The 13,042-nt window shown below is 34.2% G+C and overlaps 1 protein-coding gene across 4 annotated transcripts in view; it reads left to right on the top strand.

Moving 5' to 3' along the window:
• The window catches only part of LOC129965901 (uncharacterized), a 142,197-nt gene that overhangs the window by 85,540 nt on the left and 43,615 nt on the right, over positions 1 to 13,042 (top strand). For all 4 annotated transcript variants that reach the window (XM_056080172.1, XM_056080173.1, XM_056080174.1 and 1 more), the window contains 2 exons: positions 2,618 to 2,851; positions 5,775 to 6,027. In XM_056080172.1, coding sequence (XP_055936147.1) covers positions 2,618 to 2,851; positions 5,775 to 6,027 — 487 coding nt within the window. The remainder of the gene's footprint in view (positions 1 to 2,617; positions 2,852 to 5,774; positions 6,028 to 13,042) is intronic.

Below are 13,042 nucleotides of genomic sequence, written 5' to 3'. Positions count from 1 at the left end.
TTGGCAGTTAGTTAAAAATAATTTAAAAACAGAATCCAAAATACTCAATAACTGTTGTATACTCATTGCAATACTCATTATTGTTGTATACATTTTATTGTAAGGGGGGGGGCGATGAAAGTTATGATTTAAAACTGGGCCAATACTGAAAAGTTGAGAAACGCTGTCTTATTGGTATCAGTGATTACTTTCTTTTTTCTCAGAAATACTTGCAATTATTAGGTTGCTTTAAAAATAATGTCGTTCTTTTTTGTTGCGAACGAAAGCACTAATATTTAAACAACGAAAGAAATTTTTATGAGTGTTATATTTTTCAATTTTATCAATAATAGTTTCATATCTTTCTTGTGTTTTCATCATCCCACATTCATAGAACTTCTGATCCTTATTAATAAACCAAGAGACATCTCATTGCATCATTATCACTTTCACCATTCAAAGATCATTGTGGGCACAGAAATAAATGATAATTTGATGATGCGATGTGAGAGCTTTTTAATGGATGGAGCAGCACTTCTTAATTCAATAGCTTTTACGAATCCTTAAAGATCTTCCGCTAACATTGTGAAACACGATTCTTACATGATTTCTTTTATCGATTAATCTATTCTTTTTCTGCTTTTCATCTAAATACGGCGGAAGGAATTAAAAATATACTTTTGATTTCACCAGACTTGTTGCACAACTTTTATTTTCCTCTTTCTATATTGTTTGTGATACTTCTGATTTCCCGAAAATCTTTTCAATTGGCGTTTGCACAACAAACTATTCTTCATTGTCATTTGCCATTCGTTTTAAAAATGGGTCGTTTCCAATGAGTTCGGGGTTCAAAATTCAAATTGGATACGCTGTGCGATTCAATTTTCTTCAATGAATATGGAGTTCAAATATCGAACTTTTTACACATGATTATTTATTGATGAATATGAGAAAAAAAATCTCATTTCATTGTTGAAATTAGTTTTAAAAATGGCGATCTCAACTTTGTTTGGTGACCAAAATGATATGTGAAAAACTAACTCAAAGAATTGGAATACTCGGGTGATCGTTTTAAAAATGGGTCGTTTTGCCAAGACAGTAAATTTATCAACATAAAATCTCGCATCTCGACGTGATCATCAATTTTCCCCCCTTTTATGAAAATAAAAAATAAGATATGATGAACATTCTCTTTTACTCACTGTTAAAATTAATGTTAAAACTAACCTCATCGGAATTAAATTTTTGCGTAATTTTCATCAAAAGTAAGTTTAAAATATCAGATAAATAACATATGAAGAAATAAGTCGTAACAACTGAAAATATTGGAAAAAGTAGCTAAATTTTCAGTTTGTGAAAAAATAATTACTTTTGCATTAATTCAATATCACTGAATACTTTCTCTTTTGATAATGTTACAAATCTGAAATGCTGCTTCTCAGCATAGTTGGTTCAATCACTGGAAAGCCCGTTTTACGATCCGCTCTCTTAGGTGCTGCTCGGATACCAAATGAGTGATCTCAGGTCTTAGCGACAAACTTGGCAACCAATTGGCGACTTGGCGAAGAATTTGGCGACTTTTACGACAAAATAGATAATACTGGAAACTTCCAGAATTTTAGCGATTGAGTCAATAGGAACTGAGATATGCCTGATTGATCCAGAATCTTCTCTGCCCACATCTGAGAACTATAAAGGCTGGCAATCTCAAGCCGAAGTCAGTCGTGAAATGAGTCATAATCGTGGAAAGAGTTTATGGCAAATAGTTGGATCAGTCCAGCGAAGAGTAAGCGTTGTTTTTAGCTCAAGCGATTGCTGAATTGAGCGGTATGCCGAGCTCTGGTGTTGATTGTGGGATCAGCAACGAGACGTCTGTGGAGTAGCCAGTCGTGAGTCGGCAGTTGGATACAGCTTAAGCGATGAGGCTGTTGAGAATTGCAGGTGTTAGAAGCGACCGTAGAGTGAAGCTATGAAGATTCTCTCCTCCTGCTGAATTCTATCCGACCGGTTTGATTGTTGTGTTTGTTATTACTACCGATTACTACTTATGGGCTACTGTTTGTTGTAGTGTTCTGCTGTGTATTACGTGTGTTCACCTTGGCTGTATATTTGTCGTCTTTATATTAGTGTCTCCGTGTTTAATAAAAGCCGTTGTTCGTTACTAAAGGATTATTTCTTCATCGACCAACAAATCGGAAAAGAACCCCAAAATTTCAGTAACAATTATAATACATGCTTTGATGGAATATAAGGTGGAATTTTAAGGCGTAACTCTTCTATTCGTTCATTACTCATTTGCCGGAAAATCTGGCACCTTTCAAATTGTACCGCAAATCACAATGCCAAGCATTTAGTACTACTTGCAGAGGCAGTTTGATCTGTAGTTGTGAAAAAAAAATACTTTTCAGCTCTCTTTTTGTTAAAAGGACTCATTTTCTAGTGCATTTCTTGTAACGATCTCGAATAATCACCTGCTCCCATGTATTCTTGTACCAAAAATGTTTATTGTAATGTATTCTACCATACCTTAAAACCTTATTCTAACTTCTGATTCACCCTGTTTAGGTAAGTCATTCATGATTGTGAAATTTATAGTTTTGTGGAGTCTCGTTTTATGATTTTGTGTCTCTGCTTGCAGAAAGGACGTACAGCTGAATTCTACATGAGCTCTTCGACAAAGCCAAGTATTCGCCCGCAGGCTTCCCCCCAGGCATCAACCCCGGATGATGAGTCATCTGGAGAGAAATCCTCCGAGGCGATGGAAGAGACCCCCAAAGAAAAAGAGAACAAAGAGGCTCATACAGAAGAAGTTGCACCCATTTCCGAAGAAGATACCGCCCAGACGCAGGAGGAGAGCCAAGAAAAGGACGAGGTAGAGTTTGAAATATCGTGGATACATGATTGTCTAGTGTGATTCGAAATTATTTCCTGATAATACCTTCCTCCTATTTTCTTCTTTTTTATTTCATAGTGTGTTGTTCTACTTGAGTCTTAAATTATCATTATTCATTAGATAAATTCATTCGAATTATTTGAAACTTTTACTCCGAATTTCAATCGACAACAGTCGTAACGATTGACTGTATCCAATATTACGCTATCAAGCAAAGAATTAGAAAGGGGACCAAAGAAAGTGGATTTCCGTGAAGAAGGGAAAAAAACGTTCAACAGCTATAAAAAATATTTCTATAAATCTACAATGCCCTTTGATCTAGGTTTGAAGATGAGGCACAGTTTTTTCTTATTTGTGTACGAAGAGAAAGAATTATAGTAAATGTCGAAACATTCTACTGATATAATTTCCATCAACGTCCATGTTTGACACCTACCTGGGTTTGGAAATTACATTTCTCGCACCAGACCGGTCAGGGATAGTACAGAATCGCAAGAAATGAGATGCATTTAATCTGGCTCGGTATCTGTGTAAGTGGGCGTGATAATGCACTAAAACAGAGAATGAAATTCAATGTATGATTTATCAATTAGATTTTAAGTATATTTAAGTAAGATTTAGTGTATTTTAAATAAATGAAAAATGTTTGCCTTCAAAAATGCTCAGTTACCGAATTAATAATATAGATATTTTAAAAGTTCACAGAAAACTTTCTCTTGCATCTATCTTTCTAAAAAATATCAAAAGACTAAGAGTTAGCTTCATTTGAGCTTTCGTTAACGCATTCCTGTCACGTCGATGAAAGTCAATTGATTTCCATGCACGCGTAACGTAAGGTTAAATTTTATTTTATAAAAAGCGGAGTGTGTGCGTGGGCTGTATTGTGCAGACCGTTTGGTTGAGACACATGAAATACGGCATAGATTAACTTCGTGGCTGATCATTTGCACTTCGGTGGGATTTTTGAACTTTTTAATTAGAATTTTAATTTATTAATTGTTAAATGACACTCTGGCGCTTTTTCATGATAATTTTCGGAAATATTTTACAGCGCAGATTGGATTTTTTTTATATCCTTTTAAAATTCAATAAATTAGCTTTTCATTGATGCCACTTTTTGATTGTCTTATTGAATAACTTAAATCTAGTTATACTTAACCTTTAAAAATATTTTAGGTATATTTTGCCTTAATATTTTAATTGTTGTAAATGAAAGTTAAATTGAAAGCTAAGTCCTTTGTTGCTGCTATTATTTCATTCTTTTTTTTATTGTTGACGATCATGCAAAAAAAATTAACTTATCTTTCGATTTCGAATAGATTTCTGCTTAAAGCGCATTTTTAATATTTTTGAATACTGCAGTGTTTACAGCCAACATTTAATTTCAAAACTATGTAATGAGGTATTTTTAAAAAAAAAAATACATTTTTAAAGATTTTTTATTATTGTTCTTTTAACTAGATGTTTTGCTTCATTATTGAAATGCACTGGTTTCTTTTTTATTGTTTCAGAGAAATTTTTACTAAATCATCCTCATCTATATTAAGTAAAATTATGAAAGATATTCTATAGTGCACTCAAAACTACTTCCTATTTGAATGTTTCTCCTTTCTGACCTTGTATATATATATCAGATTTTAGGTTAAACGATAGAAAATTAAAGGGGCGTGTAGCACAATTAGTTTAACTCTATAAGACTTTCAAAATAATGCGAAGTGTATGAAACTTAAAGATTAAAAGATGAAACTGAAAAGTGCTTTACTAAAAGAGTCCATTAATGCTAAATTACCTGCAAAAGATGCAAATAAACAATAATTTTTACCGACCAGCTGGCTGCCAAATGCTTCTAGTATCAAATATGTTGCGGGTAAATATGCCTGATACATTCTTTGAAGATTGTTTAAAAATAGTAAAAAATTGCATCACGGCAAAGATAATTTTTTGAATTTTAAAATGATGCGCAAAGAATTGAGCTGCAATATTTTCGAATGATATTCCGAAAAAACACAAAATTTCATTCAATTTTTAATTCATTAAAATGTTTAAAAATATCGTAGAAAAGTGCACAAAATTGTTCTTATTGCATGCGTAAATAAAAGTAATTCAGTTTTCATTTGTTCCTAAGTAATATGCACCACTTTGGAGAATGGAAGTGAGTGTAGATACATGCTGGATCAAACGACTTAGCCTGCAGAGTGTCTCTAAATAAAGGTAATAAAAGTGACAGAAGGAAACTTAATTTTAATATTTGTAAAAGCACATGAATGAATCAGAGAAATAAGATTAATATTTTGACAAAAGAAAGGGGAATAAATGCACACTTTGATCAAATTAACTTTGAAAAATTAATTGAAAATTGGAAAAAAAAATGAGTGGATTGGCTTTATTAAAATGTTTATTTTTATTTTTAAGATAATCTTTTTAAATAATGTATTCTGGAATTACAGTGAAAAAACGGAAAAAAAGTCTTTTACACGCCTTTCTCAGAGCGGCGTAAATTTTTTTATAGATCTGTTAATGCTTCCAGGCGCTAAGGAACATATGTGCCAGACTTCATCCGGGTGTAGAAAGGTATATTGATAAAAAAAAATCAAGCTTACATTCAAATGTTTATATGTAGATTGTAAAATTGTTTTTATATGTAGATTATAAAACATATTTCAAAATATGAATATCTGATGATATCTGTTATTAATACCGCACTAAAGACAATGAAATTGGCTTATAAACACTTGTTTTCTCTTAAATGCTCTCCGCTTGACCTTCTAAAGAGACTATTGTACACGAAATATGAAATACTCACTTTTATTGATGAAGGGTACGTTTGGGTATCAAGAGAGCTATTTTTTCCCCCTTTGATTGCCTAATGAATTTTGAAAAGCGTATTACTTCATCTTTGCAGAAAGCGGCGACTCCTGAAGCTGGCATCGATCCCGAGTCAGAAGAAGAGACGGAATCTGGAAAAGCGCCGAATGAAGAACCATCGGAGGAGGAAGGGAAAATGGAGGAGAGAAGTGAGGAGGAAAAAGCAGAAGAACCGAAAGCAGAGAAAACCTCTCCTGAAAAAGAAGAGGAGCAGATACAAAAGCCCGTGAAAGGGGAGGAGCAGAAGTCTGCTCGATCCAGACACTCTGAGGCTCCAGCCAGTAGCTCAGGTACTTATCCCGAAGAGACAAAATGATCCTTAACTAAAAAGAGAGGAAGGAAATATTAATCACGTCATTTCTTTGGTTGGTTTGGGGATTTTTTTAAAAATATTTCTTAACCCTTACTTGATGAGGTTGAAACGGAAGATGTTGAAGACATAAACGATAAAACTGGCCGTTTGTCTGACCGTGATCATTCTAAAATGTATTTATTTTGAAGCGGACTCGTGGGGAGAACTGCGAACTGTTTTTAAAGGAAAACATTTCATTGCTGCAGTTTAGATTGATATAAAAATATTACAATGCTTATAAGAACATAAAATAAGGGTTAATATAAAATACATCAGGAAAAACACACCACAAATGAAGTAGGCGCCTTTTTCGCATAATCGTTAAATTGAATCAAGATCAGCTTTCAGTAATCAACCAATGCCTCTAGCCTTTACTTGACAGCTATTTTGATTTCACATTTAAAGAGGATCAAGTCCTTTCTACTTATTGCTATAATACCTTTGAACTATTAGGATTGTTTCCCTACTTTTCCTCACCTTGTGATTTAATTTGCCTCCTTATAGAAACTTTTACTGTGATGTTATATCATATGAAACACAGTATCACTTCTCTGGCCTTCAAGCCAAATGTGACTATAATGTTTTATATGGGGTGTATATTCTTTACAGTTAATGCATTACTATGCTTTGCAGTTACTGCTGCAAATTAATTGACTGCTGTAGAAAAGATTAACACCTCAAGAAGGATCTCGTTTTCATTTGGAGCTCCAAGATTATTCATTAAACGTAACTGATAAGGCTTAGGAAATCCTGCTTTTGATAGTTGAAGATCAATATAAAACGTATGTAATGAAATTTTAAACTGTGGAAGAATACTAAAAATCAGTCGGGAATGTAAAGGAAAATCTTTACCAGTAATTAAACCTCGTAACCGACAAAGGAGCTCTTTTAATCAAACTAAAAGTTACTATAAAAATAAAGATATTGAGTATATAAAGTTACTATTATCAATATTTTTAATCCGAAAAACTTTGAAGAAATTATACGACGAATAAATAACTCTGTAGAAATAGAGATAAAAGGCTACTATATGACACGGCAGTAGTTGCTGTTAAAAATATTGCAAATTAAAAATTTACTAAACTTTTTTCGACTACTTTATTTGGAAAATTATTAAATGTATGTGAATCTGAATTAAATGCCTATATTTTGAAAAAACCGTTAGCTTCCGAAAATTCCAGAAGTGTTTTCTCCTCGTTTTTTTCTTTCCTTTGATTGTACAGGATGATTATAATTAAAGTTACAATTTCAAAAATCTATAATTTTAAAACTACTGGTTAGAATCACTTAATATTTTAGCAGAACAATCGTGAGGCACTTTAAGTAAATTAAAAGAAAGCATTATTTAAAAAAGACTTAATAGCAACCTACAAGATAGAAATATCCTGTGCAATTTGGCTTCAGACCAAACCTGTCAACCACACGTCAACTTGTAAGCCCAATAGAATCTATTTCAGAAGGTTTCCTTAACAAACAAAAAAAAACTGGTGCAGTACTTTTACAAAATGCTTTTGACAGAGTTTGGCAGGATGGATTAATACACAAATAAATTGAACATAAAATCCCCCTCCCATCTCATCAAACTAATAATTTCATATCTAGATGACAGAAAGTTTAGAGTCAGAATTAAAGATGAACTTTCTGATATTAAAAATATAAAAGCATAAGTCCCACAAGCAACCAAATAAGATTCAGTTCTATTCACTTGCTACATAAATAGCATCCCGAAACAGTTCACTACATTATTTTGCCTGTTTCTCGATGACACAGTAATACTGACCAAGCACAAAGATACAAAGTTCATACAGCTATCTCTCAATCGACACTTAAAGTCTATAGAAGAATGGATGGCAAAATGGAAAATAGAAATAAATGCGGCCAAAACGGAAGCGGTTTTATTTCAAAGGAACCAGAAAAACAAATTTTTCACAGGTTGAAATAAATAAACAAAAAATCCCATGTTCTTCTGGAGAATAAATATCTAGGTGTAACACTTGATAGGAATCTAACTTTTAAACCACACTTGTTAAATCTTAAAAATAAATTCTTCCCCCTTATTTCTCGGAATTCAAAAATGAACAAGGATACAAAAATGCTTATTTTTACAGCCTACTTGCGTCCAGTACTGACTTATGCATGCCCTGCATGGGGTTTGCAGCTAAGTCAAATCTAAAAATAATAGAAACCCAATACAACTTAGAAAAATAGTAAATGCAAAATGGTATATGAGAAACACCGACATCAGGAAGGCACTGGCATACCCCTCCTTTAAAGAAGAAATTTAAAAGTTATCCACTAATTTCTATAAAAAGCTTGATTCAAATGAAAACGAAGCCTTAATAAAAGCTTGTGGCGGAGGCAGAATGTTGGTTGTGATTTTGATTTCAATAGATAATTTTAAGAAAAGCCCTAGTGCTCCGTTTTATTTGAGATTTGTGTTTTCTTTCTTTAGATTTTTTTTTTTTTTTTTTTTTTTTGAGATATGTGATTTTTTTAGGATATACACAAGAATACGCTCGTGTCATTGCAACATGCTCTCTTTCGAGAACCACAGCTTAGTAAAGTGTAGTTGCTAGTTTGAATTTTGACTTTAAAAAAATGTTTAAGAACGTTAGATAAAAAGATTCAGTACTTGTACGGAATGAAATTGCGGAAGTAGCGACCGTTGGCATGAAGTTAGTTGAGCTAAAGAATAAACTAACTGAAAGCGAAGAGTATAAGAAAGATGAACAGTTTATTAGAAATTATTTGATTTCGACAGTGGAAAATAGAAGACAAAAAGAGGAAAATAAAAGACGAGTGGAAGAAAATCGAAAACAGACAGAGGAAAACCATGGGAGAAAAATGGAGGAATTGCAATGCGAAGTGGAACTGGCCAGATTGCGGAATAATGAAAACGTAAGTTTGAGTGGTAGTGATCGCAACGGAGATGAAAGCGAAATATCCCCCGATAAACTTATTAAAGGAGTGGAAGTTTTGACAATACCTGTACCACAAAAGACAGAATCTTGAAATATATTTTTCGATTCGATTAAACTAGCCTTTAGACATAAGAAAGTTCCAGAAGAATGCCAAGCGGAAATCCTGTTAGGATTACTTGGTGATAAAGCTTCGAATGTGCTGATCTATATCCATGACGAATAGATGAATGATTACGCTAAAGTGAAAGCTCTAATTTTAAAAGAATTAAAACCAACGCCTCAGGGTTGTCTGGAAAACTTCCGAAGAGCAAAGAGAAACTTGGGAGAAAGTCATATCCAGTTTGTATCCAGATTGACATCTATAAAGAAATATTATTGTAAATTGGGAGAAGTAAAAGATTTTCAGGTCCTGAAAGAACTTATAATTGTTTGACTCGTTGGACAATGGAACTGCATCTCATATTTCCACACGACAGGCAGAAAAATGATTCAAACCAGAGGAATGCGGCATTTACTTTGGAGCCAAGCAAAGACCATTCGATGAGGTCCGAAGTGATTTTAGAAGACCGAACTTTTTATCTAATAAATATATTCATCCTCACCATATAAGGGAAATTACAAGAGTAGATGATAGTATGCCAAAGCGAAAGCATTGCTATTCCTGTGGAAGTCATCTGCAGCTGTTAAGGGTTTGTGTAGATAATCGAAGAAGGAATGAAATTACAAGGCAGCACGATAGAAATGCTAATGGGAATGCGGATTCTAATCGGAATAATAAACCCTCGAACCAAGCAGTAGTAGCTAAAGGGCAGTCTTCACACTTGCAAGCGGAGCCGAATCGGAATCTGGTTACACCTCTAAAGAAGATCAATGTTTATATTAATTCAAAATAATTGAAGCAATTATTGATTCTGTAACACAAATTACTATTTTTCATTCATCATTGGTGCCTAATTTATTCGATATAGAAGGAAGTAATATTATTTCAACTCCTGCATTTGGTAAACAAATAAAGGCGAGTCTGTAGAAACCCAATTCACTATAGGAATCAAGCGAATTTATTTAATAATGTGGATACTCTCATTGCAGCGACCGACAAATTCAATGATCTCTACTTAATAACACAGGATGTTGTTAATCAGTTCATCGGAGAGTATTCTTTTAACGAAGAGAGTAGTAATACAGAAGCGCCAAATGTGAATAACGGACTGCCAAGTGAAGTAACAGCTTCTTTTTCTTTATTGCAACCCTTGAATTGAGTCTACTAATGAAATTGTAATAAAACTACGAAAAGCTCAGAGAACTTGTGAATCACTGAAGGATGCTTGCCTTCAAGGGAAAAAGAAAACAAATGGATATATATATAATATTTGATGATCTCCTCCACCATAGGGATAAAATTTTAGGACAGCCGGTGACCCAACTTGTATTTCCTAAAAGACGAGAACAAATTTTGTAACTAGCTCATAAATCTATTTTTGGTGCTCACACGGGAATGCAAAAAACTAAAGAAAGGATTCGTTATTCATTTTTCTAGCCTGGTCTTTCCCAAGATGTGGAAAATTTCTGTAAAACGTGTAAAGATTGTCAGTTGAGAAGACCTGAGACGAAAGCTGATAGAATCCCGATTACACCTATACTAAGACCAGAATTATTCATTTCAAGTGGTAAATATTGACTTAATTGGACCTATTAAACCTACTTCAGCAAAAAAAAATTTAATATGTTTCATGTTTAATGGACAAACATTCCCGCTGGCCTGAAGCAGTATCACTGAGAAATTTGACAGCAAAATCTACGTGCGGTGCCTTATTAGAAATTTTTATGAAAACCGGCATTCCGAATATTATTGCTAGTGACCAGAGAACCCATTTTATATCAAAACTCACCCAAGAATTCCAGAAAAGATTAGGATGTCATCCGAAATTTTCGTGTCCTCCATATCCAGCTAGTAATAGTTTGGTTGAAAGATGTAACAAGGTTTTGAAACAGATGTTACATCATGTGATAAGAACTGGTCCATCAAATTGGGTTAAGCACATTCCATTTCTTTTGTTCGCTTACCGTGAAGTTCCAAATTGTACAACTGGTGTTTCACCGTTCCAGCTAATGTATGGGAGACAGGCAAGAGATCCTTTGGCAGTGCTAAAATCAGCTTGGTCTGGAGAAATTTCTTTACCTATGAATATGAGCAAATCTGCAGTGGAATACCTGCAGAAACTGAAGATGAAAATGGAGGAAGCCGATGAACTCGTGAAAGTATTTGCCGAGAAGAGACCTATGCTGATGCAATCCTATGCTGATTATTTTAATAGGAGAACTGCATCAAAAAGCTTTAATATTGGAGATCTTGTGAATTTACTCATTTCGGACTTGAGTAACCAATTGTATGCTAGGTTGACTGGACCTGGTGAAATAGTCAGAGTCATTCCGCCGCATTCCTATGTAGTGAAATTACCTGCTGGAAAAAGTAAAGTCCATGTGAACAAAATCCGAAAATTCCAGACAAGAGTCAATGCTGTGGGAGTTATTTTGAGGATGAGGAAGAATTCGGAGAAATTATAACAGTTTCTGAGAAAGATTATTCTGTGCCTTTGAAGAAAAATGAAATGAGTGAGATAGAATTGGATCATTTAAAAGAACAACAGAGAAAACAGCTAAAAGCGCTGATTAAAAAAACATCAAGGATTATTTACCGGAAAACTCAAAAAAGCAAACGTTGAAGGACATAAAATTTGCTTGAGACCAAATACGGAACGGAAGAAACCGTACATTTATAGAATACCGGAAGCTTTAAAGAAAAAAGTTGATGAACAAGTGGACGAATTATTGGAAGCAGGATTAATAGAAGAGAGTGATGCCGACATAACTCATCCAGTGGTCTGCGTTAGTAAGAAAGATGGGAGCTTGAGACTTTGGGTAGATTACCGAACCTTAAATACTGTTACAAAACCAGATGATTTTTCTATGGAAAATGCTGTTGATTTAATGTATAGTATAGGTAAAGCTAACATCATCACAACTTAGGATCTATTAAAGGGATACTGGACTATTCCAATGGAAGAGCAGAGTAAAGACTATACATCTTTTAAAACTCATAGAACTCAATATCGATTTAAGCCTTATCGTTTTACCTTTCGGACTTCAAAATTCTGCGTCCACATTTCAAAGAGTCATAAATAATATTTTAAAAGATTGTAGTGAATTCGCAAGAGCTCACATCGATGATATTGCAATATTTTACCCTGACTTTGAAACTCATCTGCAACACCTGGATTGCATATTTACAAAATTAGATGAGCTTGGTTTCACTGTAAACTCGAAGAGACGTTCATTTGCGAGAGCTCAAATCAAATATCTCAGACACATTATAGACTCTGAGAAGCATCAACAGGATCCAGAAAAAGCAAGAGCAATACAAGAGTTGGAAGTACCAAGAACGAAATCCCAGCTTAAAAGTGAACTGGGATTGTTGAACTATTACAGATATTATATCCCACATTACGCAGAAACTGCTCATTCCGTCACAAAAAAGATCACCGGAAGTCCTTGATCGGAAAGAAGTGCATCGAGAATCCTTTCGAGAACTGAAAGATAAATTGTCAAAAACTACAGAACTTCATACGCCATCATTGGAGCAGCCTTTCCTCATCCATACAGATGCATCTGAAACAGGCATTTTATCACAGAGCTGCAACGGAAAGCGATATCCTGTCTGCTTTGCGAGTCAGAAATTGACCGAAGCACAAACTCAACGGCCAACGATAGAGAGGGAGGCTTGCGCGATGGTATGGTCCTTGAAGAAATTCGAACCATGGATTTTTTGGAGCATCTATTAGGATTATCAGTGACCATAATCCCCTAACTTACATCGTTAAGAATGCCATGCAGTCATTAGAGTTATAACGATGGACTCTTGCCCTGCAGAGGTATCACCTAGATATAGAATACTGTACGGGAAGCCAACTTGTGAATGCAGATGCGTTGCCTAGACGGCCTGTCTCTCCTGAAGAATGTAAATAATATTTTCAC

The sequence above is a fragment of the Argiope bruennichi genome, chromosome 4 (genome assembly GCF_947563725.1).
Source record: "Argiope bruennichi chromosome 4, qqArgBrue1.1, whole genome shotgun sequence".
NCBI lineage: Eukaryota > Metazoa > Arthropoda > Arachnida > Araneae > Araneidae > Argiope > Argiope bruennichi.
This window is presented reverse-complemented; position numbering and strand designations above follow the sequence as displayed.